Consider the following 22,448-nt stretch of genomic DNA (forward strand, 5'->3'; position numbering starts at 1 on the left):
AAATGAAAGTGGCATTCCATGAAAAAAGGGAAAGTTCAGCCTGCGACTCCAATGACTGCAGAAGTACTTATCCCAGAGGCATGTGGTGCTCTGGTAATACTGTAGGTGTACTTTACATCTTGTCATCCAGGACGTTAAAGACGTGTACTAAAGGGCCAAAATGTAATTTTTAATGCTTTTTCAGGAACATTCTTAAGAGCAGATGCATTTTTCTTAAAAACAACAACTGCATGCCAGTGAAGAACACCATGACTACCTGAACAGTTTGGTGCCACTGCCTTGATCTGTGTACTAAGGAGCCTGCAGTTCTACCCCATAAATGCAGATGTTAACACAGTGTTAAAAGTCAAATAACATTTTTGTATTACAAAACTAGTTATGACCATATGGATATCCTGAAAGGATCTCAGAACCCCCAGGGATCCATGGATCAAGGGATCATGGATCCATCCAACACAAAGTTTCATTTGAGACAACCACTGTCCTAATTTTAAGCTCAAATGATGCCCAACTCATTAAGCAGATACTGCATTATTTAAACTCATTTTTAGTCTATAGAGCCTCTCAGAGAATCAAGTCAACCAAAAGTTATTAAATGAGTGACTTCTGAACACCTACCATATATATGAACTAAGTATTGAAAAAAAGAAAAGATTCCTGTTTATGGGGAACTTAGCTCAAAGTCTTTAAAACGATGAGGTAGAGGCAAAAAGAATATGGTTTCTCATTGTGATTATGCATAATAAAAATTCTCAGAAATTGGTGCCTGGCAATGAAAATAATACTGAATGACTTAAAACAATCTATTTTTCCTGTCACTCATTATTCCAAAAGTCAAACATGGTAACGTTTTTTACTACTGCTGCTGCTAAGTCGCTTCAGTCATGTCTGACTCTGTGCGACCCCATAGACGGCAGCCCACCAAGCTCCGCTGTCCCTGGGATTCTCCAGGCAAGAACACTGGAGTGGGTTGTCATTTCCTTCTCCAATGCATGAAAGTGAAAAGTGAAAGTGAAGTCGCTCAGTCGTGTCCGACTTTTCGCGACCCCATGGACTGCAGCTCATCAGGCTCCTCCGTCCATGGGATTTTCTAGGCAAGAGTACTGGAGTGGGGTGCCATTGCCTTCTCCTTTAGATACACTGAAATATTTACCAGGTTCATTCAGATGTTCCCTCCCAGGAAGTTGCTCAGCATTAATGTCCCCTAAGTCACCAGTTTTGGAATCAATGGTTGCTTGAGAGAGTTCTCTTTCAAAAGCCTTGATTTCCTCAGCACTTGCTGTCCGATCCTCTGATTCTGTAAACACTCTAATAATACCATCACTGTAATGAAACAGAAACTGATTTTAAGTCATTACCACAATGTATTAACATTATCACACTTAAAAGATCCAAAACAAAAATAATCTGAATATATGAATATGAAAAATGTTACTACATATTTATTGCTGAATATAGAACTATGCTGATTTCAGCACACTACTCTCTACTTTCTAAAGCAACAGAAAGGATGGAAAAAGACTTTTTAAGAAAAAAGTTACTCACAAGGAACAAAGAGATATATATTTAAGACAATTTTCAATTCCAAATTAAATATTTACCATCACAAAAATCTACAGATATAGCATACACTTTCAAAGTCAGTATTACACAGGTATTACGGTATACAGAAGAGTGGTGAACTGTTTCACTTACAAAGGGCTCAAATGCCCAACATAAGGCTTAGAAAATACTAGATGCTCGACATCCATTCATTAGAAACACATGGGGCCTATCCTTGCTTTTCCATTAATTAGCAATGTTACCCCCAAAAAAGAAAAAAAAACAAAAACAAAAACAGCTTTACCTCTGAACTAGATGGCAGGCCCAATTTCTGTTCTTGGGAAAATGACTTAGTTTCCATAATTTCTCTTTTCAAAATTTTGTGGTGAGGGAGGCAAGTTACCCACTTTCAACTGTATTAATCTCACTCAGCTCTATAGTGAACTTTCTTACTTAACCTTCTACTAACAGCAAATGTTATCACTTTATTTATTTTTCTTCAATTTTAAATAAGTTTAGGGTGAAAATAACTAAACCAACATATCGACCCTGACCCAGCCAAGGAGTGAAACACATGTGCTTTAGTAGACCCCATCCTCTTATGGCTGTCACTCTCTTTTTCTTCTTGCCTTCAATGCCAGCGTAGCCTGTGATCCTTTCCTTTATCCATTTCTTCAAAAAAGTCTGTCTCCTCTTACTACCTTTTTCTATCAAAATGTGACGTCAAAGAAGTCACTACTAACATCTTTCAAAGCAAATCCAAAAGCTTTTCTAACTTTTCATTCCTTAACCCCTCATGTACTCACGGACACTGATCACACTTGGCCTCCAAAATCTCTTTTCTCCAAGTCTGAATTTCAACATCTGGATTGTTTTTTCTGTTTTCGGCTACTGGCTTTTCTTTCTCTATCCACAGTGTATCACAAATTCAGCCTTTAGTACTGCTCCTTCCCTTCTGTTTCTTCTCTCAGATGCCCTATCCCTGGTCTCTGGAAGTCTGATGCCAATCTTGATCTGCGGTCCCAGCTGTTACACTGGGATCCAGTCCAACTGCCTGAGTGTGACTACACAGCACAGATCCCAGGAGGTTATCACCTTTCTCACTAGACGTTCTGGCACTTCTCCATTTTTATTAACGTGGACTTCTACTCATTCAAACTTTGAAACTTTATCCTTTTCTTTCATCCCCTTTCTGATCATTTTCCCACTTTTTTGTCTTTTATCTATTAATACTGTGGGGGTAACAATATTTCATAACTTTACATCCCACTCCTACCGTTGCTTTTTAATTTGGTTTCCTGTCCATTGTCACTACTAGTTAAATCTAACCTACATATTTAATAATTCCTAAGTTTTGTTCACCACTTCTTACTCAAGAGCTATAACCCTTTAACCCCAAGCACTGAATCTAACAAATGCTGGGCATTCCAGGTTCTTCATGATTAAGCCCCACCCTACCATCTTACCACTATCATCCACTGCTCCCTAGAACTGGTCCTCCACCATTTTCCTTCATCTCCCACACACATCACTCCAGGTCCCATGCCACACTTTACTTGTACTTCTATTTTTGATAGAAACTTTCTTTGCTGTTTTTATTCATTATCTTTCAAAACCCAATTCAAATTTCTTCTCCAAATGGTTTGCCCACACCAATTTGTAATTTCTCTCATTTCAAGTTTCAACTGTACAACCTGTAATACAATATTAATGTAATATATCATGTATCACTAATACAAAAGCTGTTATACCTACTACTGTTTTGTTTAGTAACACAAATGTGCCTGTGATCTCCCCAGTTCACCTGAAATTCTATGGCTTATCTCTGTGCACCTTACCTAAGGTCTAGACACATATTATTGATTGATTGACTAGAACGTGAATACCTCGCACCAACCACAATGTCACCATTGTCCAGCACACAGCAGCACCATATAGACTGAGCTGGAAGTCGGATTGTTTGAGCACATTCCCCATGTTTCCAGATTCTCAGAGATCTGTCTTCTGCTGTTGTCACAAAATCTAAAATTAATGAATACGGGAAAAATTAGCCTGAATAAATAAAATTCAGTACATTTATATATACTATCTTTCTAAATAGGCATACTGATTTTTAAACCCCGAAGTACTTATAAATTATAGTTCTAAATTTTATGTATATGTCACTTGTACCATATACAACTTCAAAAAATTACATTTTTGTATATTTGCATCTTACTATACTTTACACCAGTAAATTATATGAAATCTTTCTTCAGATGCCCAAGAAACACAACACAACCATCAAGTCTGAATGAATATAAAGATGATCATACAGTTTTCTCCTTAGGAAAAATATATTTACAAAATAAAGTTACTAAATTATTCAAGTTACAGTTAGTAAACTGAAAACTGATTTAAACAATTAGCACTCTGCACCACCTCCCCAACCTGAAGACAGGACAGAACCACACTCAACACAGAATTTTAAATATGTAGTATAAGACAATCTTACCTTTACAATTTGGAAAGACAGATATGCTATAAATATAATTTGTATGACCATAAAATACTTCAAGACATTCGCCAGTGATTTGCCACCTTCTAATACTAGCATCATTTGCACAGGAGAGAAATTCTGTTTCACTCAAAATTGCCAAGCCTCTTACACAGTCTTCATGCCCTGTATTAAAATATATATATAAATATAAATCAATAAAAATGGATCATTTGGTTGATGGCTCTATGTCTTTTAATTTACTAACACTATTAAACATACCAGTGAATATTAAAAACTGACTTTCAAGTTAGAGAAATACATTTTTTTCCCCTTAGAAAAGCCTGGTAGCCAAAACTGGTAGTGTAGTTTTGGCAGTATTTTTTAATCACCAGTCTTATCATATCTTCTCTCATTATTTCTTAAAACCCTCCAGAATGGGATTTTGATCCACAGAATTTTTTTTTTTTTTAAAGAAAGTCCTTTATTTATTTGTTGGCTGTGCGGCATGCAGGGCCTTAGTTCCCAACCAGGGATCAGACTTGATCACCTGCGGTGTAAGCATGAAGTCTTAACCGCTGGACTGACAGGGAAGTTCCCCCATGATTTTTATTTGAGAATTCAACTTTTCTTTCCCAGTAACAAGTTATTATTCATAACATACACAACACTCAAATATAACAGATGAATAACAAAGTAAACAGCCCCACAATTTCTCACTACATAATACTAAGATTAGTATTTATAAAGTACCAAGAAAAGAAAAACCAGGATTACAAAAAAGATTTCAATTATTTAAGAGTTTGAAATAAAATCTATCATAGGATAAACTTTATTCAAATGTGAAATAGGTTGAGAGAGATTAATTTATCTAAAACCGCACAAAGTGGCAGAGCTAAAGTAAGAATTCAAGTTTCCTGCCTCTTATTTCCTACCACTTTCAATTCAAATAACAACTTCTCTTACTCTTTTGATTCAACCAAAACATATAAAGCCAAACACTGCTGCTTTACCAAGGGAAATATTTCTTAATTTATATAAATGAAGGCATTAAAATGATAAAATAAAAATTAAGGAGTTGATTTTTTTTAAAGGGCAAGAATTTATTGAATTAAAACTTGTGTTATTGTATAACTATATATACGTGTATTTCTTTCTTTCAAAGGACATTAAATGTTTTTAAAAACGTAAAAAGATTCAATTTTTTCAATATTAATTGAGGCACTGTAGATGTCGTTACAATGTTTTTTAAAAGGACAAAACATTTTCAGAAGTTTGTAATCTATAAAGGAGATCAGGCATCTAAACCTTTCCCATGCTCAGTATTTGCTGATTTAGATGACCTATAACAGATTAATAAAACTTGACACATATAGTGTGTGTATGGAAGCAGAAACAGAGGGATGTTCTGTTATAACTCATTGTCCATTTTCCACCTACAGATAGTTTTATCTGCACAAGGGACATCTTGCAGTATTATTCAGGATGTTGATCAACTTTAAGGAATAAATAGAAGCAAGGAAAAACAAACAAAAATCACATCAAAAATTTAAGTGCCACACAAATAAATCATCAGTACTAATATTAGACAGCCAATTCCTCATTTTAGGAGTTATTTAATAGCTGAGGTTTTATAAGACTACCCACCTGAAAGTACAACATAAACAAAGCCTGAAAATTATTATTATTAAACACTGTATTTCAATATTAATAAAAGCATGAGTGAGGTTGTCCTCACATATGAAGGTAACTCAATTGACCCACACTTAGTAAGACTTATGCTTGGAAGTTTCAGGCTAAATCGTTCAAATGACAACCAAAATATAACTCAGTACCAAAAATTATGTAAATAACATACATAGAAGCACAGAGCCATATTATAGCTTATGAAGTAGCTATGTATTAGCCCATATCTGGTTGTCTTATGACAGATCTCAGCACAGCTTTTAAAAAGATATGACATATTAACTGTCAGAAAATTTATACTCACCCAAACTAAATGGCTGAAATACACTGATGTTTTTCAAAGTATCACTTTAAAACGTCTAAATTTAAAAAAAAATCATCTGTGCAAATATGAAGCAATCAGATTACAAAAGCTGTCTACTGTGATCTTACCAGAAAAAGTCCTCTCGCATCTTCCAGCTTTCCACAGTTTAATAGTCTTGTCTGCTGATCCAGTTAACATTAAGCCCTGTTCAGGTAATATCTTTACTGCCCAAACTGCAGCTGTATGACCCTGTGAGGAAAATGGGTATTAAGGTAAGTTGCCACAGAATCATCATATTTAATTATCTTATCAAATACTCGCACAGAACTACTGTACCTGTAAGGTCATCATGCATTTGTCATTCAGCCAGACTTTAGCTGTTGTGTCCCACGAGCCACTAAGTAATGTCCCAAACTTGCCAGAAGAAAGACTACAAACTAAAGGAGAAAAAGGTTAATTAACATTTTTTCACAGAGAAAAATGCTCAATCTTGCCAGTTACTAAAACACTACAACTTTAAATACACTTTATGAAGTGAGGGTATTTAGCTAATTAAGGCTTAACTCAATGGAACTACAGAAAAGCACAGACTCTGGGGCCGGGCTCCCTGGATCCAAGTCCTAACCATGCCATTTAGGAGCTATCTGACCACAGGGATATTATTTAACATCAGATTCCTCATCTGTAAAAGGAGGGAGCAGGATTAAGTGGGTTGCACAATCCCTTCCAGTTCTAAGAAACTATACAGAAAAATAATGCAAAAGATTTTGGAACACTATACAGTTATTTAGGGTCATGCTAGTCAACACGACAAAAAAAAGAGTCAAGCCAAGTATTCAACAGTAATGAGATGGCTAATTAAATGCTTTATCTTGATGTAAAACTGTATAAGCTAAAAATTATAAATATGAAAAATTATCTAAAAACATGGAAACAAAAAAGTCAAGAGTTCTGATTTTAAATGGCAGATTGTCCACAGTAATGCTATAAATGGTCTTAATTTACAAGAACAAAGAAGACAAAATAATATAACTGACTTAGCAAAAAGGAAGAGGTTACACAGAAAGAGATTAGAAGCAGAGTAACTGGCCCCACAAAACTATGAGACTTAGTATCCACTAGGTTCCACAGAGGATGGGGCTAAGCAGAGAATCTAAGAAATGAGAACAGTGATTCAAAGCCTGCACACAATGCAGTGAAACACTAGAACTCTCCTCTCAGCCTACAGTGTCAGGAAAGTACATCCTCACCCACTGCAGGAAGGAGATTGGAGGTTATCCTCTGGAGGAAATGCAGCTGAGTTTCTAGACTCAGGTCACCAGGAGTAATAAATGGCTGGAATAAGGAGCCCCAAAAAACACAGGGGAATGAGCAGAAAGTCTCCATCCTAAAATGTGGTATCTATACCTGCTCCCACAAAACCAGGAGTCAGGCATATAGCGATCTCCATTCACCTAGGCAAGAGGCAGGAGCATTCTTAGAGGACTGAATAATGTTAAAGAACTCCAGATGCAGCAGACATTTGAGAGGATTTCCATCTAAAATGTTAGGCCATCAGCTCAACCTCTCTAACAAAGACCACCAATCACCAAGCTCCAGCCACATGAAAAAGAAAAACCAAAACAAAGAAACAGAAAAATAAGGGGTAAAGGGCTTGAGCGATCCATAAGAAACAAATCCAATTTCTGAAAGTGGAAGAAAAATCTTCAATCTGGTACTATTTGCAAACAGGTATTATATAAAAAAAGAACTAATGAGAGACCAAGAAAAATAAATGCTAAAAATAGAAGAACCAAACTAAAAATCCGGGGGGGGGGGGGGGTGGAGTCTGAGAATTGGACCCAAAAGGCAAAGATATAGAAAACAGGAAAGGATAGTTAAGAAAGTCAAAAAATAATTTTAGAATGTCAAACATCTAAGTAACAGAGATTCCGAAAAGAAGTAACTGGGGAAGGAGGAGAAATTGGGGCAGAAAACAAAGAAACAGTATAAGAAAGATTCCCTCAAAATGAAGGTCAAGATATCCAGACTGAATGAACCTACAAAAGTGTCCAGTGAAAGGCACTTTAAGAAACAGAGACAGAGATGCACTGTGATATTTCGTAACATTAGAAATAGAGACGATCCCAAAAGTTTGGGAAGGGACCAGAAGTGTCCCATAGAAAAGACAGGAGAAATGGCATCAAACTTCTAAATAACACCATACACTAAAAGACAATAGAGCAATGCCTTCAAAATTCTGAAGTTAAATGGATTTAACACAGGATTCTACATCTAGCCAAATTAACAGTCAAATATAAGTCTAGAATAAAGCTATTTTCCGATATGCAAATACAAAATATATTTAACCCCCATGTTACAGCTTTCTTAGGAAGCTGCAACAGCTGTATTATACTAAAGAGTAAGCTAAGAATGATGAAAACAAGGGATCTAGGAAATACGGAAATCTGGAGATGACATTAACCCAGGGAGTATGAATGCAACAGGTGGCTAAAAGGAACCAAGAGGGAGGTTTCCAGGAAGCACATGGAACATGTAAAGATTTTAATGTGCATGGTAGCCATTAGTGATATTCATAAAATATTTTCTGCGCTTTACCTTCTAAGCAAATTATAAGACTGAACTTCAGTTCCTTTGGCTTTAGGCATGTTACATGACTTGTTCTGGCACTGAGAAATTGAGCAGAAATCATGTTACTTCCAGGTGGAAGCTTTAAGAACAGGAGCTCAATTAGGCCATGCTCCTCCCCACTGCTCCAGCACCTGTGAAAGCACGTGCCGCACTGGAGCCTGTCATCTGGATACCTGCTGCACTGGAGCTACAAGAAGCAAAGCAAGCTGACTGCATTAAGCCACTGTGACACTGGAGCTGTCTGTTACCACAACGTCACCTAGCCTACTTCACTGAGTCAGAATTAGCAGCAAAAGTGAGGCACCACTAAAGTAAGTACCTGAAATATATGGGACTAGTATAACAGACAGGTGATGAGGAGATTGCTAACACAGAAGAGAAGACCAATGGTCCTTATGACGTAGTAAGGAACATTTGGTAAAGGTGCCACTGACATTAACTCAGGACACAATAAACTTGTTATCTAAAGAAAGGCTGGAAAATGGGACTCCTGCGTTAGGTGTCATTTACTGTTGGACACATCTGGCTAGGTAGTAAAAGAAAGGAATGAGATCAAGAACTGGTTGGCTCCCAAGCAGGAATGAAGAGTCCAAACCTGGGGATTTGCAGAGCTGGAAGAGCCAATTGCTTCTCAAGCCCAGGTGAAAAATAACCCTAGAAGTCCTTTCTGTACCAAAGGACCACTGACATCCAGCTACATAACAGGTACAACTCAGAAACATGGCCATCTGTCCTGCACAGTGCCAAAACTTCCAAATGGATTTAAAGTATGTTCAAAACAAAGAAAATTAAGGTTGTTGCCATGAAAATAAACGCTTTCAACTGAGAAAACAGCTCAGGGAAAAGAACCTAAAGGCTCAGCTTTTCCAGTTAACTCATGTCCTTGGAAGGAAAGTGATGACCAACCTACAAAGCATATTAAAAAGCAGAGATATTACTTTGCCAACAAAGGTCCATCTAGTCAAGGCTATAGTTTTCCAGTGGTCATGTATGGACGTGAGAGTTGGACTGTGAAGAAGGCTGAGCGCCGAAGAATTGATGCTTTTGAATTGTGGTGTTAGAGGACTCTTGAGAGTCCCTTGGATTGCAAGGAGATCTAATCAGTCCATTCTAAAGGAGATCAGTCCTAGGTGTTCTTTGGAAGGAATGATGCTAAAGCTGCAACTCCAGTACTTTGGCCACCTCATGCAAAGAACTGACTTATTGGAAAAGACCCTGATGCTGGGAGGGATTGGGGCAGGAGGAGAAGGGGACAACAGAGGATGAGATGGCTGCATGGCATCACCGACTCGATTGGGTGGACTTCAGGAGTTGGTGATGGACAGGGAGGCCTGGCGTGCTGCGATTCATGGGGTCACAAAGAGTCGGACACGACTAGGTGACTGAACTGAACTGAACTGAACTGAATGTAACTGGAAAGTGTTACACGTATGTTGACTAAAAAACAGTACCACTCTACCATTTAGAACATAAAATTTGGGCTAGAAAGCTGACAAAAAAACAACATGACATAAGGATGTCAATCATTAATTTCTTCATCTTCAACTCATTGATGTGGTATTTTTCAAATTAAAAAAGAGGAAGTTAAAAAGAAAGAAATGACACTGGCCCCAAATCATCAAGCAACTTAACAAAATAATAAAAGATAACCTATGATAAAGTAGAAATAAACCAAGCAGAAAAAATACCCTTAAAATATGAAGCAATATTTTTACTGTACATATTTCTATGAGAAACACCTTTATAAAATCAAGACTCATATGATTACATAAAATAAACCTTTGCATTAAAAAACAGGAAAACAAGAACATATATAAAGCAAAGAAAGATAATGATATGAAAAAATATTTGCAATTTGTATCAAAGGGTTAATAACTAATTTATAAAGGACTTTTAAATAGTCAATAACCCTATATTATATGGGCAAGAATATAGCTCTCAGGGGGATAAAATGCCAATGAGCCTTCCATATTTTAAAAAATGCCTCCCTCCATAATGAGAGATGCAAATTACCCCATACTAAAATGTCATTTTTCACATCATTTTGGCAACAATCTAAAAATCTGACAACATATTTGACTGGTAAGGGAAGAAGGGACTCAAATATTGCTGCTGGAAATGCAATAAAGGTTATGACACCAAATGAGGGGGTTTGGCAATAACTAATAAAATTACATATGCATTTACCCTTTGATCCAGAACTGGATATCATACCTAAATTACACTCACACACACACAAAAACCCAATCAAAAGACAACTGTATGAGCAAAAGATTGGAAACTTAGATATCCATCAATAGGAGACCAGCTGAATAAGCAAAATAGCTTTAGTATAGCTACACAATGAAATATAATGCCACTGTAAAAATGAACAAAGATTTCTATATACAGCAATGAAGTATTCCAGGACAGTACTATCAAGTAAAAATAGCCAGGGTAGAAAACTAAATACATATGTTACCTTCTATCTAAGAAAGGGGTAACATCGATATGCTATTTTTTTTTTTTTTCAGAAAGAACAGAGCTATTAAAAAAAACTAGTCACTTACAGGGAGGGGATACATATATATATAAAATTATGACTGATTCACATTGCTGTATGGTAGAAACTGACAAAACACTGTAAAGCAATTTTCCTCCAATTAAAAAATAAATTAAAATATCACATGAAAATAGAGTAATACAAAAAATTACTTATAAGAAAAGGATGGTGTGAGAAAGCAACACAGACTTCTCTGTACTCATCGTGTTAAACAGATTTTTCTTTGTAAACTATGTTTTACATAATTACAAAACAAAATTAATTTAAAAAAAATCCTGGAACACAACTCAAATTGAGGTTTCTAAATACTATTTCCCACTAAAAGAAAAACATAAGGTTCTTGGCAAAATCGTTGACTTCAGGTCTAGAACATTCTATAGTACCAAAAGTAAGGCCTTATCAAGAAGCCACAGAGGTGTGGAGAAAAGGGAACGTTCTTACACTGTTGGTGGAAATGTAAATTGATACAGCCACTATGGAAAATAGTATGGAGATTCCTTAAAAAACTAGGAATAAAACCACCATATGACCCAGTAATCCCACTCCTAGGCAGATACCCTGAAAAAGACACATGTGTCCCATTGTTCATTGCAGCACTACTTACAATAGCTAGAACATGGAAGGAACCTAGATGTCCATCGACAGATGAATGGAGAAAGAAGTTGTGGTACATATACACAATGGAATGTTACTCAGCCATAAAAAGGAATGCATTTGAGTCAGTTCTGATGCAGTGGATGAACCTAGAACCTATTATACAGAGTCAAGTAAGTCAGAAAGATAAATATTGTATTCTGACACACATATATGGAATCTAGAAAAATGGTACTGAAGAATTTGCTTACAGGGCAACAATGGAGAAACAGACATAGAGAACAGACTTATGGACATGGGGAGAGGAGAGGAGAGGGTGAGACGTATGGAAAGAGTAACATGGAAACTTACAGTACCATATGTAAAATAGATAGCCAATGGGAATTTGCTGTATGGCTCAGGTAACTCAAACAGGGGCTCTGTATCAACCTAGAGGGGTGGGATGGGGAGAGAGATGGGAGGGAGGTTCAAAAGGGAGGGGATATATGTTTACCTATAGTTGATTCATGCTGAGGTTTGACAGAAAACAACAAATTCTTTTAAACAATTATCCTTCAATTAAAAAATAAATTAAAAAAAAAAAGAAGAAGCCATAGGAACCAATTGTTTAAAGAAGCTTTCAATTGGGACAGTTTGAGAATCAAAAAAGAAAACAAGATGTTAGGGAATCAACTCATTCTGAAACCATCAAAAGAGGTGGGAGAGGGCAGAAGGCAAGCATTTACCCTGTCTTTTCTGGGTAAGTGTGCCACAGGGTAACCAAATAGTTGATGTGGTAGGTTCTTAACAAAACATGCTTAGGTATTAAATCCAGAAATAATAGCAAAATTAGAGTAAATTATTTTTTCTGAGGGGTCATCAAGCTACGGCCTGTGGGCTACCTGTTTTTGAACGGTGCACAAACTAAGAATAGTTTTTATATTTTTAAGTTGGTGAGAGGGAAAAAAGGCACTTCTTGACATATGAAAATTATATGACATTCATATTTCAGTGTCCATAAATAAAAGTTTAGTGAAACCCAGACGTGTTCACTGTCAATGGCTGCTTCTCCACGCACCAGCACAGGTGAGCAGTTACGGAAGTGACTGCATAGCCTGTAAATCCTAAAATATTTACTATCTTGCCCTGTACAGACAAAGTTTGCCGAACCCTATTATAGTGCTAAACATTGAACTGTTTACAAATGAAACAGTATATTGTAAATTTCCTTTAAAATAATGTTGTGGAAGGGGCAGAAGATGAAACCAAATAGGCCATGTGCTGATCATCCTTAAAGCTATGCAAATACATGGGTGGAAGAGAGCATTATAGTATTTCTCTTAAAATACGTTGTCTCTACTTTTATATACATTTGAAGATATCCTTTAAAAAGTTTTAAAAAAATCTATATCACTCTGTATTGAAGATTTCCCATACCTACACACAAAGCATTTTGCAAACTCCTTAAAAGTATTAAGTGTAGAATGCTTATGGGCCATACTATTTGCTTACAGATTTCCCAAACTATTCCAGAAACAACAAGAGCAACAACAAAAAGTACATACTGCATTGATTAACTGCATCATTTTATAACAAAGAGCTGTTAAGCAAACACAAGTCCAGGAATATAACAGAATCAGAAATATATGCAAATCACAGAAAACATCATTCAAAAGTATTAAATACTCTCAAATAATGATACCAGACCCCCTACATACATTCCTTCTAGGACTTGATTTGCTACATAAATACAGAAATAACAGTCCAAAGATAAAGGAAGTGCTCTCAGTTTTCCTGAGTAAATGAATTCCTTGCAAAATTTTGGTTTAAAAACCAAAATTACAAAGCTTATAAAACTATAATCTCTTCCTTTTATAAATGAAATCTTTGCTTTTTACATATATAGGTATGTCAGCCCTTACTGATGACAGTAAGTCTCTAACAGAGAATTTATAGAACAATGATGATTCAAAAGGTTTTCTGTATCAAGCCAGTGACAGGTAAAAATAATAATGATAATAATAAAACCAGGGAAAGCAGATATAAGAATTTTATCTTCAAAAAGATGACACTTATTCAAACAGAAACATGCCAAAGTGTTACACTCACCAGTGTTTTTGTGACCTTTTAGTACATAAAGTGGTGCTGGACTCTCAAGTGAAAAAATGCAAATATTGTGATCATTTCCTCCAGTGGCGATTAGTCCATGAGGGTACACATCACTTGAAGGTATGATGCATACACAAGAGACAAAATTGGAGTGGCCACTCATACAGTGCATTTCTGTAAAGCCCCTGTTAGGACTGGAAAGACATGACAGTTAATAAGATATACATTGGTCCCCTTACTTTATTTCTACTTATCAGCCGTTGTTACCCTAAGAAACCTCTAGTGAAGTGAAACATTCATGCAACTGGGATAATGGAATTTACTATCTATAAGCCTAAAACCCCTGAGGACCTTTACATACTATGAAACATTTACTTAGTATCCATTAGTATAGTGTGTGTATGTAAGTAGCTAGACTATCAATCACACTCAATATGTGAACTAAAGGGACCAATACAGGGACATATAAATGACTGCTCTAGGGACACAGGATATTAATAACTGCCTGGGGATTAGAATAATTACCAAATTGTTATACATATCGTTCACTTGGCATCACTGCCTTACATAACAAGACAAACCACGTGGAAGGCAATAAATTAGCTGCTGAGGGGAATTAAAGAATTATATTTTTGACTCAAGCTAAATAAAGGAGTTTGTGGTCCAGCTAAAGGAGATAACACGAGTATACATACAGAGGGAAGAGTCCCAGATAAATATTGCACACACACTCATCTATATTCACTCCTTTTCCAAACACCATTATAACAATACATATTGTTTTGTATAATGCGTATTTTGTTTCTACCTATGTTTATTTTAAGAAAGGCATTAAACCCACAAGGTCAGAGAGAATAAGAAAAAAAAAAAAAAACAATTATAACACTGAATACTGAAAACTGACAGAAATGTAGTAACAGCCTTAGGATACGTGAATAAAATGAGTTCTAAGCAGAAACAGGGAAAGTAAGAGGCCCAATTTACCAATGAACCCCCAAAAGGCTCAAGAATGAGCACCACTACGTATCTCTAGGAAATGGGGACAAAAAAAGGTAGGAACTAGAAATAGGAAAGCTAGTTGAAAGTCTTCAGAGTCAAAAGTGGAATCATTTCAAAAAATCTTCAAAGGAAGGTATTTGGTAGTAGCTTTTTTTTTTCCTCCAAATCTTTTCTTTTAAAAAAATTTTATTTTAAATTAGAGGATAATTACCTTATGATGATATTGTGATGTTTCTGCCATACATCAACATGAATTGGCCATACATGTAGTAGGAGCTATTTTTAACTTGTCTATTTTGGTACGGTTTTTTTTAAATGTGGTTTCAGAAACCATTTTATCAATAAGTCCAAAGAAATGTAAAAGATAAGCCATCTTTAAAAGTCTATATTATGTAAAGTACTGCTGCTGCTGCTAAGTCGCTTCAGTCGTGTCCGACTCTGTGCGACCCCATAGATGGCAGCCCACTAGGCTCCTCTGTCCCTGGCATTCTCCAGGCAAGGATACTGGAGTGGGTTGCCATTTCCTTCTCCAATGCATGAAAGTGAAAAGTCTACCAAACGTGCCCCTTTAGCACTCTCCAGTATCAATGTTTGCGTGTAGTGTTCTGTGAAGCTCTTAATGGCAGAATCCAGACTTGGTTTTTCTTTTCATCTTCCTAAGTTTGCAGCACAGTATTCTACATGGTAATCATTAAGTACTTCTTAAATCAGTGGGGAAAAAAATAATTACATACAGCATCAAGAAAAAAAAACAAAAAACAAAACTGCCCCCTGTACCCAGCAAAAATCTGAAGTTTTCTTCAGAAAAGTCTTTGGCTGGAAGGAGAGGGCGGTGACACAGGCACAGCTGAGCCTTGGGGTATGGGTGGTGCATGGGTGAAAATCCACCTGTGATGCAGAAGACCTGGGTCAGGAAGATCCCCTGGAAGAGGAAATGACAATGCATTCCGAGTATTCTTCCCTGGAGAATCCCACGGACAAGAGCCTGGAAGGCTACGATCCATAGGGTCACAGAGTCGACACAACTGAAGACACACACACCCTAATACTAAGCACAGAATAAGAATTACTAGGCATTTGGGGTAATATAGTGACCAAAACAAACAGGGAGGGGAAATAACCAATTTAGAGGAAACAGACCACTTAGGGAGAAAATAACTTAAAAAAAATCAGCATCAGCATCCTTAGAGATATAAGATATTGCAACCAAGAAACAAAACATAATTTCACAAAAAGTCAAGGCAATTTCTGAAAAAGTATAGAAGAGAGAGAGAGAGAGAAAGAGATACACAGAGAGAAATAAAAAAGCAATTTAGAAACAAGTTCAATATATGAATAAAAAGTTCCACAAAAGAAGAAAGAGAAAATGGAGACGATGAAACCAAAGAATTTAAGAAAACGCTCCAGAACATATGGATATGAGTTTTCACATTCAAAGAGGCCACATTTAATGAACCTGAAAAATGAATGAATGTAGACTGCCTTCCAGAGAGAAAAAAATAATAGGTCAAGAATCACAATGACTTCAGACTTACTGTAACACAATGAATACAATGGAATAATGGCTTCAAAATTCTGAAGAAAAATTATTTGGAAATTACAATGCTACAAACTTTTAAATTATTACTCCAGTAGCTAGGCAGGCTAAAATCATTTTCCAAATGTAGGTCTTAATACACTATCACTGCACTGTATTTCAGGAAGCTCCTGGAGGATGTATTCTAATAAGGTGTCAAGGAAGAAAACCAAGAAAGTTTAAGGATAATCGATAGAAGAAATCCAACACAAGAGTCCAAAAATGGCTTAAGAGGACAGCGAAGGAAGATCCCAGGACTAGCTGTGTACCAGAGGCAGATGATCAGGTGAGAAAGTGAAACTGTAAAATAGCCAACGTGTCTAGAGGTCTTGAAAGGAGATTTAGACGATCAGTAAACAATATAAAGTTGAATTAGTGATACATTCATAGAAAATTAAACAAAAAGCAATTATTAACTACAAGGAAATCATAATATTGTTGAGGAAAAGCTACCATAGTCTATTCCACACCTCAGGTGTAAACAGACTCTGTACAGTCACAAAATACTAATTTAGTCTAAATTAAACTGTAAGGGTTGGGGCATAGAAAGGATGCCTATTTGATGTGGACTGGCAGAAAGCAGAAAAGAGAGCTATATTTTCATATTCCCTGATAAGAACTAACAGAAAACACTAAAACAGAGAACTAAAAAAATGTTTAAAGAAATAGCAGTATAGCACTTTATATACAAATATCGAAGAAAAATTTAAAAATAAGCCATAAGAAGAGATGAAAATCTTGCCTCCAAGAAAAGGGAATAGTGGCTTGGAGGGCAGAAAGTAATGGCTCTAATTTCTTAATGAACTCCACTTGACTAAGCACCCAAGTGCTGAGTAAACACGAGGGAGAAGTTACTCCAGCCTTGGCAAGGTCAGGGAAGATTTAATGAATGAGGCTGAATCTGAAGTTGGAGTCTTTCAAACATGGATAGTTTTCAAAAGGCAAAGCAATCACTGGTGACAGACTTGGGAAATCCAGTTTACTGTGAGGTGGGCTTCTAGAGGCTTGGAGCCATCTGCAATAATGGCATGCTGACTGATTCAGGTCAATGTGCAACCAAAAAATAGTCTCCAATCTGAAGCACCTTCAGAAGGCCTGGAGGCTTTCTGGGTTTTCAGAGGGTCCTTATGAATGATGAGGTATCTGATTTAGCCCACACTAGAACTATTTTGCCTCCCTGAAACTAAATTTCCCCTTCATTACCAGTCCATTCCTACATTATCCACCCTAATCCAGAACCCTGTCAACAATGGACACAAGAAAACGAAAACATGTACTTGTTGGCTCCGAACATTTTACTGCACTTCACTAATTTCATTAATATACCATGAAATGAATAAAAACTGTCAGGATGTCAGCCTTGAGGACACTTTTCATGACACCTAAGGTATGGCTGAGACACTAGTTCGGCTGCCTAAAGAGTGACTATGAGATGCTCTACTATAGCAGTTGGAACTGAGAGGAAAACCACCTTATCATACCAATCCCACTATTGAGCCCTGTGCCTGGAAATAATCAGTGTTAGTCGAAAACCACATGAATTCTAAAAAACAAAACCAAAAGACAACATGAATTGAATGAGAAAAACTAGTTATTAAAGAGAAGATCATTTCAGCTCAAAGTTCCTCATGTTTTCATGATCCAGTGATATAAGCTCTGGGCAATCTAGCACAGTCCTATAAAACGTGAAAGTTTAAGGATTCAGCTATCCAACAGATTTCAACTATTACAACAAGCATTCTTTAACGACTCCTTATTGTGCATTCATAACGTACTGGGCATGTGCTACTACTGAATTCAACATTAAATGCAGTTTAGTCAGTAACTTGTACTCAAATACACAAGAAGTTACGTATCAGTGTTACCAACGGTTTGGAATATCATAAATCTCAAAGAGTTAGAGAAGACCTGATCCAGTTCAATATAGGAGTTGCTCTATAAATCCCTAATTTTTCTTGGCTGCACAACTGCAAAAGACTCAAAACAGATCTCTTTCCACATTTATCCCTTTGCAATTCATTCTCCACATGAAGTTAGCAGAAACTTCTCCACAGGTAAATCAAATCATGCTGCTCCCCACCGGAACTTTTTGGGGGCTTCTACCTACTAACTCCTTTCCTCAGCCCTCTTCTGGGCATGTCCTGGCTTCTGCCAGCCTCTAAGATCTGCCTGCACTGCATAGCTCATTCCTTCCTGCACACAGGGACTTTTCTCCTATTCAGTCCAGAGCTTTGTCTGCTCTTCCTACTGCCTACAGTACTCTTCCAATTGACTCACTTCCGTTCCTCATTCCCTTGACTACTTCCAGCTCAGTGCCTTTTAAAAAGAAATAAAAACCCAAAACATCTTTCTTAGAGAGGCCTCCTTCTTTAGCATCTCTCTCCACTAAACCCTATATTTGTTTTCTTCACAGTACATATGCCAAAATGTAATTATTTATTTGGTGTTTTCTTCATCCATCTTCCCTCCCAGACTGTAGCTAAGATCCATAAACAAAGGAAACTTGTCTGTCTTTTTATTCTTCTTCAGGATCACAAACAAAAAGGAGGCTCTCAATAAATATTGATCATCTGAATTTATGGATGAAAATGTATGGTTTCATTGAGTGAAATTTCTGATGTGAGAATTACTACATAAACTAACTCACCTCAATTTTTCCCTTTCTAAAAAGAAATCTGTCTTCTAGGTCTTAAATTTCCTGTTCAATTCAGTTCACTCAGTTGTGTTCAACTCTTTGAGACCCCATGGACCATAGCACACGAGGCTTCCTTGTCCATCACCAACTCCTGAAGCCTACTCAAACTCATGTCCATTCAGTCGGTGACGCCATCCAACCATCTCATCCTCTGTCGTACACTTCCCCTCCCATCATCCATCTTTCCCAGTATCAGGGTCTTTTCAAATGAGTCAGTTCTTCGCATAAGGTGGCCAAAGCATTGGAGTTTCAGCATCAACATCAGTCCTTCCAATGAATATTCAGGACTGATTTCTTTTAGGATGGACTGGTTGGATCTCCTTGCAGTTCAAGGGACTTTCAAGAGTCTTCTCCAACACCACAGCTCAAAAGCATCAATTCTTCAGTGCTCAGCTTTCTTTATAGTCCAATACTCTCACATATATACATGACTACTGGAAAAACCACAGCTTTGACTAGACAGACCTTTGTTGGCAAAGCAATGTCTCTGTTTTTGAATATGCTATCTAGGTTGGTCATAACTTTCCTTCCAAGGAGTAAGCGTCTTTTAATTTCACGGCTGCAGCCACCATCTGCAGTGGTCTTGGAGCCCCCCAAAATAAAGTCTCTCACTGTTTCCATTGTATCCCCATCTATCTGCCATGAAGTGATGGGACCAGATGCCATGATCTTGGTTTTCTGAATGTTGAGCTTTAAGTCAACTTTTTCACTCTCCTCTTTCACTTTCATCAAGAGGCTCTTCAGTTCTTCTTCACTTTCTGCCATAAGTGTGGTGTCATCTGAATATCGGAGGTTATTGATACTTCTCCTGGCAATCTTGATTCCAGCTTGTGCTTCTTCCAGCCCAGCGTTTCTCATGATGTACTCTGCATATAAGTTAAATAAGCAGGGTGACAATATACAGCCTTGACATACTCCTTTCCCAATTTGGAACCAGTCTGTTGTTCCATGCCCAGTTCTAACTGTTGCTTCCTGACCTGCATATAGATTTTTCAGGAGGCAGGTCAGGTGGGCTGGTATTCCCATCTCTTGAAGAATTCTCCACAGTTTGTTGTGATCCACACATTTAAAGGCTTTGGCATAGTCAATAAAACAGAAGTCGAATTTTTCCTGGAACTCTCTTGCTTTTTCAATGATCCAGTGGATGTTGGCCATTTGATCTCTGGTTCCTCTGCCTTTTCTATATCCGGCTTGAACATCTGGAAGTTGACTGTTCACTTACTGTTGAAGCATTTCCTGTTATAAACAGCTAAGTCAGGGCTAAATCCTTGAATTTGATTAATCTCTTGAAAATCTTTTGAAGGCAATGGGCTTTCTCTCAAGAAAGCACCCTCTCCCCACATCCATAAAACAGTTGAGGAGTTTCCTCCCCTCCACTCAAGTCCATCACCTAACTCGGACTAAGAAACTCTGAGTTGAATAACGTGGAGAGGAGCCAAGGCAACTTCCTGCAGTGCAATTTTTGAGAACCTTACTTCTCAAATTGAGGGAAGACTACAGAGCAAATTCTTAGTAAAGAAGAGGATTTACTTCAATCACACGCCAGACGCTTTCACACTACATTAATGAGGTTGCACCTGGCATTAAAAATTTTTCAAATCGAAAACACGGGAAAAACCTCATTCACGAACTTAAGTCACAAAAAATAAAAGGTTCGTCCAAGGTCACTCAGTTTTTTAGTGGTCAAGTTAGGACAACAAAGTAGGTCTCTGTTCCCCTAACCAACACTCTCTCCACATAAATCTCACAGGTTTCTTACAAGGCGTACCCAGAATGCCAGTTATCTCAGAACTGGGAGGGAGCGCGGATCGCAAGGAAGGCCAGGAAGAGAGGGAAGAAGGCAGGGAAGGGGCACTCTCTTCCTGGACTCCGCAGGAAGCTTGCAGCACAACTGGGGGTTAACGGGATTCGGGGCGCTCACCTGTCTGGGACCCAGAGGCGGGTGGTGCGATCTCGGGACACGGACACAAAAGCCCCCGGTGGATAGAGGCAGCATACCAGGCCCCTCACGTCCAGCTCGTGGCCCGAGAGCGAGCAGCTCAGCCGGTACCTGCAGGAGCCGCTCGCCATGGCCCTGGTGGGTCCGGCGCCCGGGCCGGGGCACCGCGCGAGATCGGTCAGTCAGCGAGGCCGGGCGGGCAGCTGGAGAGCGCCTGCAGGTGAGGGACGCCGGGCCCGGAAGAACCCAAGGGCCGGCGCGGAAGGGCGGCAGGGAAGGGGCGCGCCGAGAGGGCCGAGTGACACAGCAACCCTGACAAGCACACCGGAATTCATCATCGGCCTCAGCCCGCCATGACGCAGAGTGTGTGCGTCCTGACTGCTGAGGCCGAGGCGGAGACGACGGTCGCTTGGACCGCCAGCTAAGCAAGAGATACCACCGCCGGCCTCTCCGTCTGGGCGCCCAAATCTGGTTCCTTGCCGAGCCCGAGTCCTCTCCGAGCCCTGGCTGAGCTTTTTATTTTGATACCGGATGTGTCCCGAACTACAAATCCCACAATGCCACGCGTCAGCGGGGCGTGAGTCGCAGGAGCGCCAAATCCGGGTATTTTAAATCTTGGTCTGCCGGGCTGATTTGAGTTTTAAATCTTGGTCCGCCTGGCTAATTGAGTTCGCTTCACGTGTTGTCTTGGGAGCAATCTTACGCCAATTTCCCCAAACTCTGCGTAGTCTCCTCAGGTGGTTTTTTTTTTTTTCTTATTAATCTAAGACGAGAGAGCTTGGTACTAAATTGTAAACAATCACTTGCCTTAAATTCTGTGAATACTAAACCGGGTTCTTGGTACTTTAGAGAAAGTTTTAAGATTTTCTCTCGAACTGTCACAGCTCTACACAAATGGCAGACGTTGGGTCTCCCTTATGTCTGAAAACACTGACGGAAAAGGCATGTCAGTAGCTTTTCTATGAGACCATATGAAATGGTTGGATGTTCGAAGTTGAAGGTTTTTCTTTCTAGCGTTTCTGCTGGGGCTCTGTAGTAAAAGATTAAGAAGAGAAAAAAGTTTTTTGTTTTGTTGTTGTTGTTGTTGTTGTTATTACATGTATTATATATACAAAGAGAAATTCAGAGATGAATAGCTCGGTGACTAGTTTGGGCTTATACAGCATCTTAACAAAGGAACAATAAGTTTCTACACAAGTGATAAAAGGACTAAGTCTTTAGAGGCAGCATTATGGGAAGGCAATTAGATGGGAAACTAACAGTAAAGGCTAATTACTTAATTTTGAGTAGATTCCTCTGGTGCAGTCTCTAGGCTGTTAAAGGTCTCCAATGATTAACTTTTGTCCTTCCTGTTTAAGAGGCAAGGGGGGGCGACC

General features: G+C 38.1%; 1 protein-coding gene across 3 annotated transcripts in view; it reads right to left on the minus strand.

The window, feature by feature from the left end:
* The window catches only part of PLAA (phospholipase A2 activating protein), a 37,713-nt gene extending 16,327 nt beyond the window's left edge, over positions 1 to 21,386 (minus strand). For 2 of the 3 annotated variants that reach the window (XM_004004416.5, XM_012127620.4), the window contains exons 1-7: positions 21,055 to 21,386; positions 13,864 to 14,057; positions 6,345 to 6,445; positions 6,137 to 6,257; positions 4,037 to 4,204; positions 3,429 to 3,564; positions 1,154 to 1,323 (exon numbers count right to left, since the gene is read on the minus strand). In XM_004004416.5, the coding sequence (XP_004004465.3) occupies positions 1,154 to 1,323; positions 3,429 to 3,564; positions 4,037 to 4,204; positions 6,137 to 6,257; positions 6,345 to 6,445; positions 13,864 to 14,057; positions 21,055 to 21,203 (1,039 nt within the window). In that variant the 5' untranslated portion in view covers positions 21,204 to 21,386. The remainder of the gene's footprint in view (positions 1 to 1,153; positions 1,324 to 3,428; positions 3,565 to 4,036; positions 4,205 to 6,136; positions 6,258 to 6,344; positions 6,446 to 13,863; positions 14,058 to 21,054) is intronic. The other variant, XM_042243500.2, reaches the window with a different exon arrangement.
* Positions 21,387 to 22,448: the final 1,062 nt, after the last annotated feature.

The sequence above is a fragment of the Ovis aries genome, chromosome 2 (genome assembly GCF_016772045.2).
Source record: "Ovis aries strain OAR_USU_Benz2616 breed Rambouillet chromosome 2, ARS-UI_Ramb_v3.0, whole genome shotgun sequence".
Classification (NCBI taxonomy): Eukaryota; Metazoa; Chordata; class Mammalia; order Artiodactyla; family Bovidae; genus Ovis; species Ovis aries.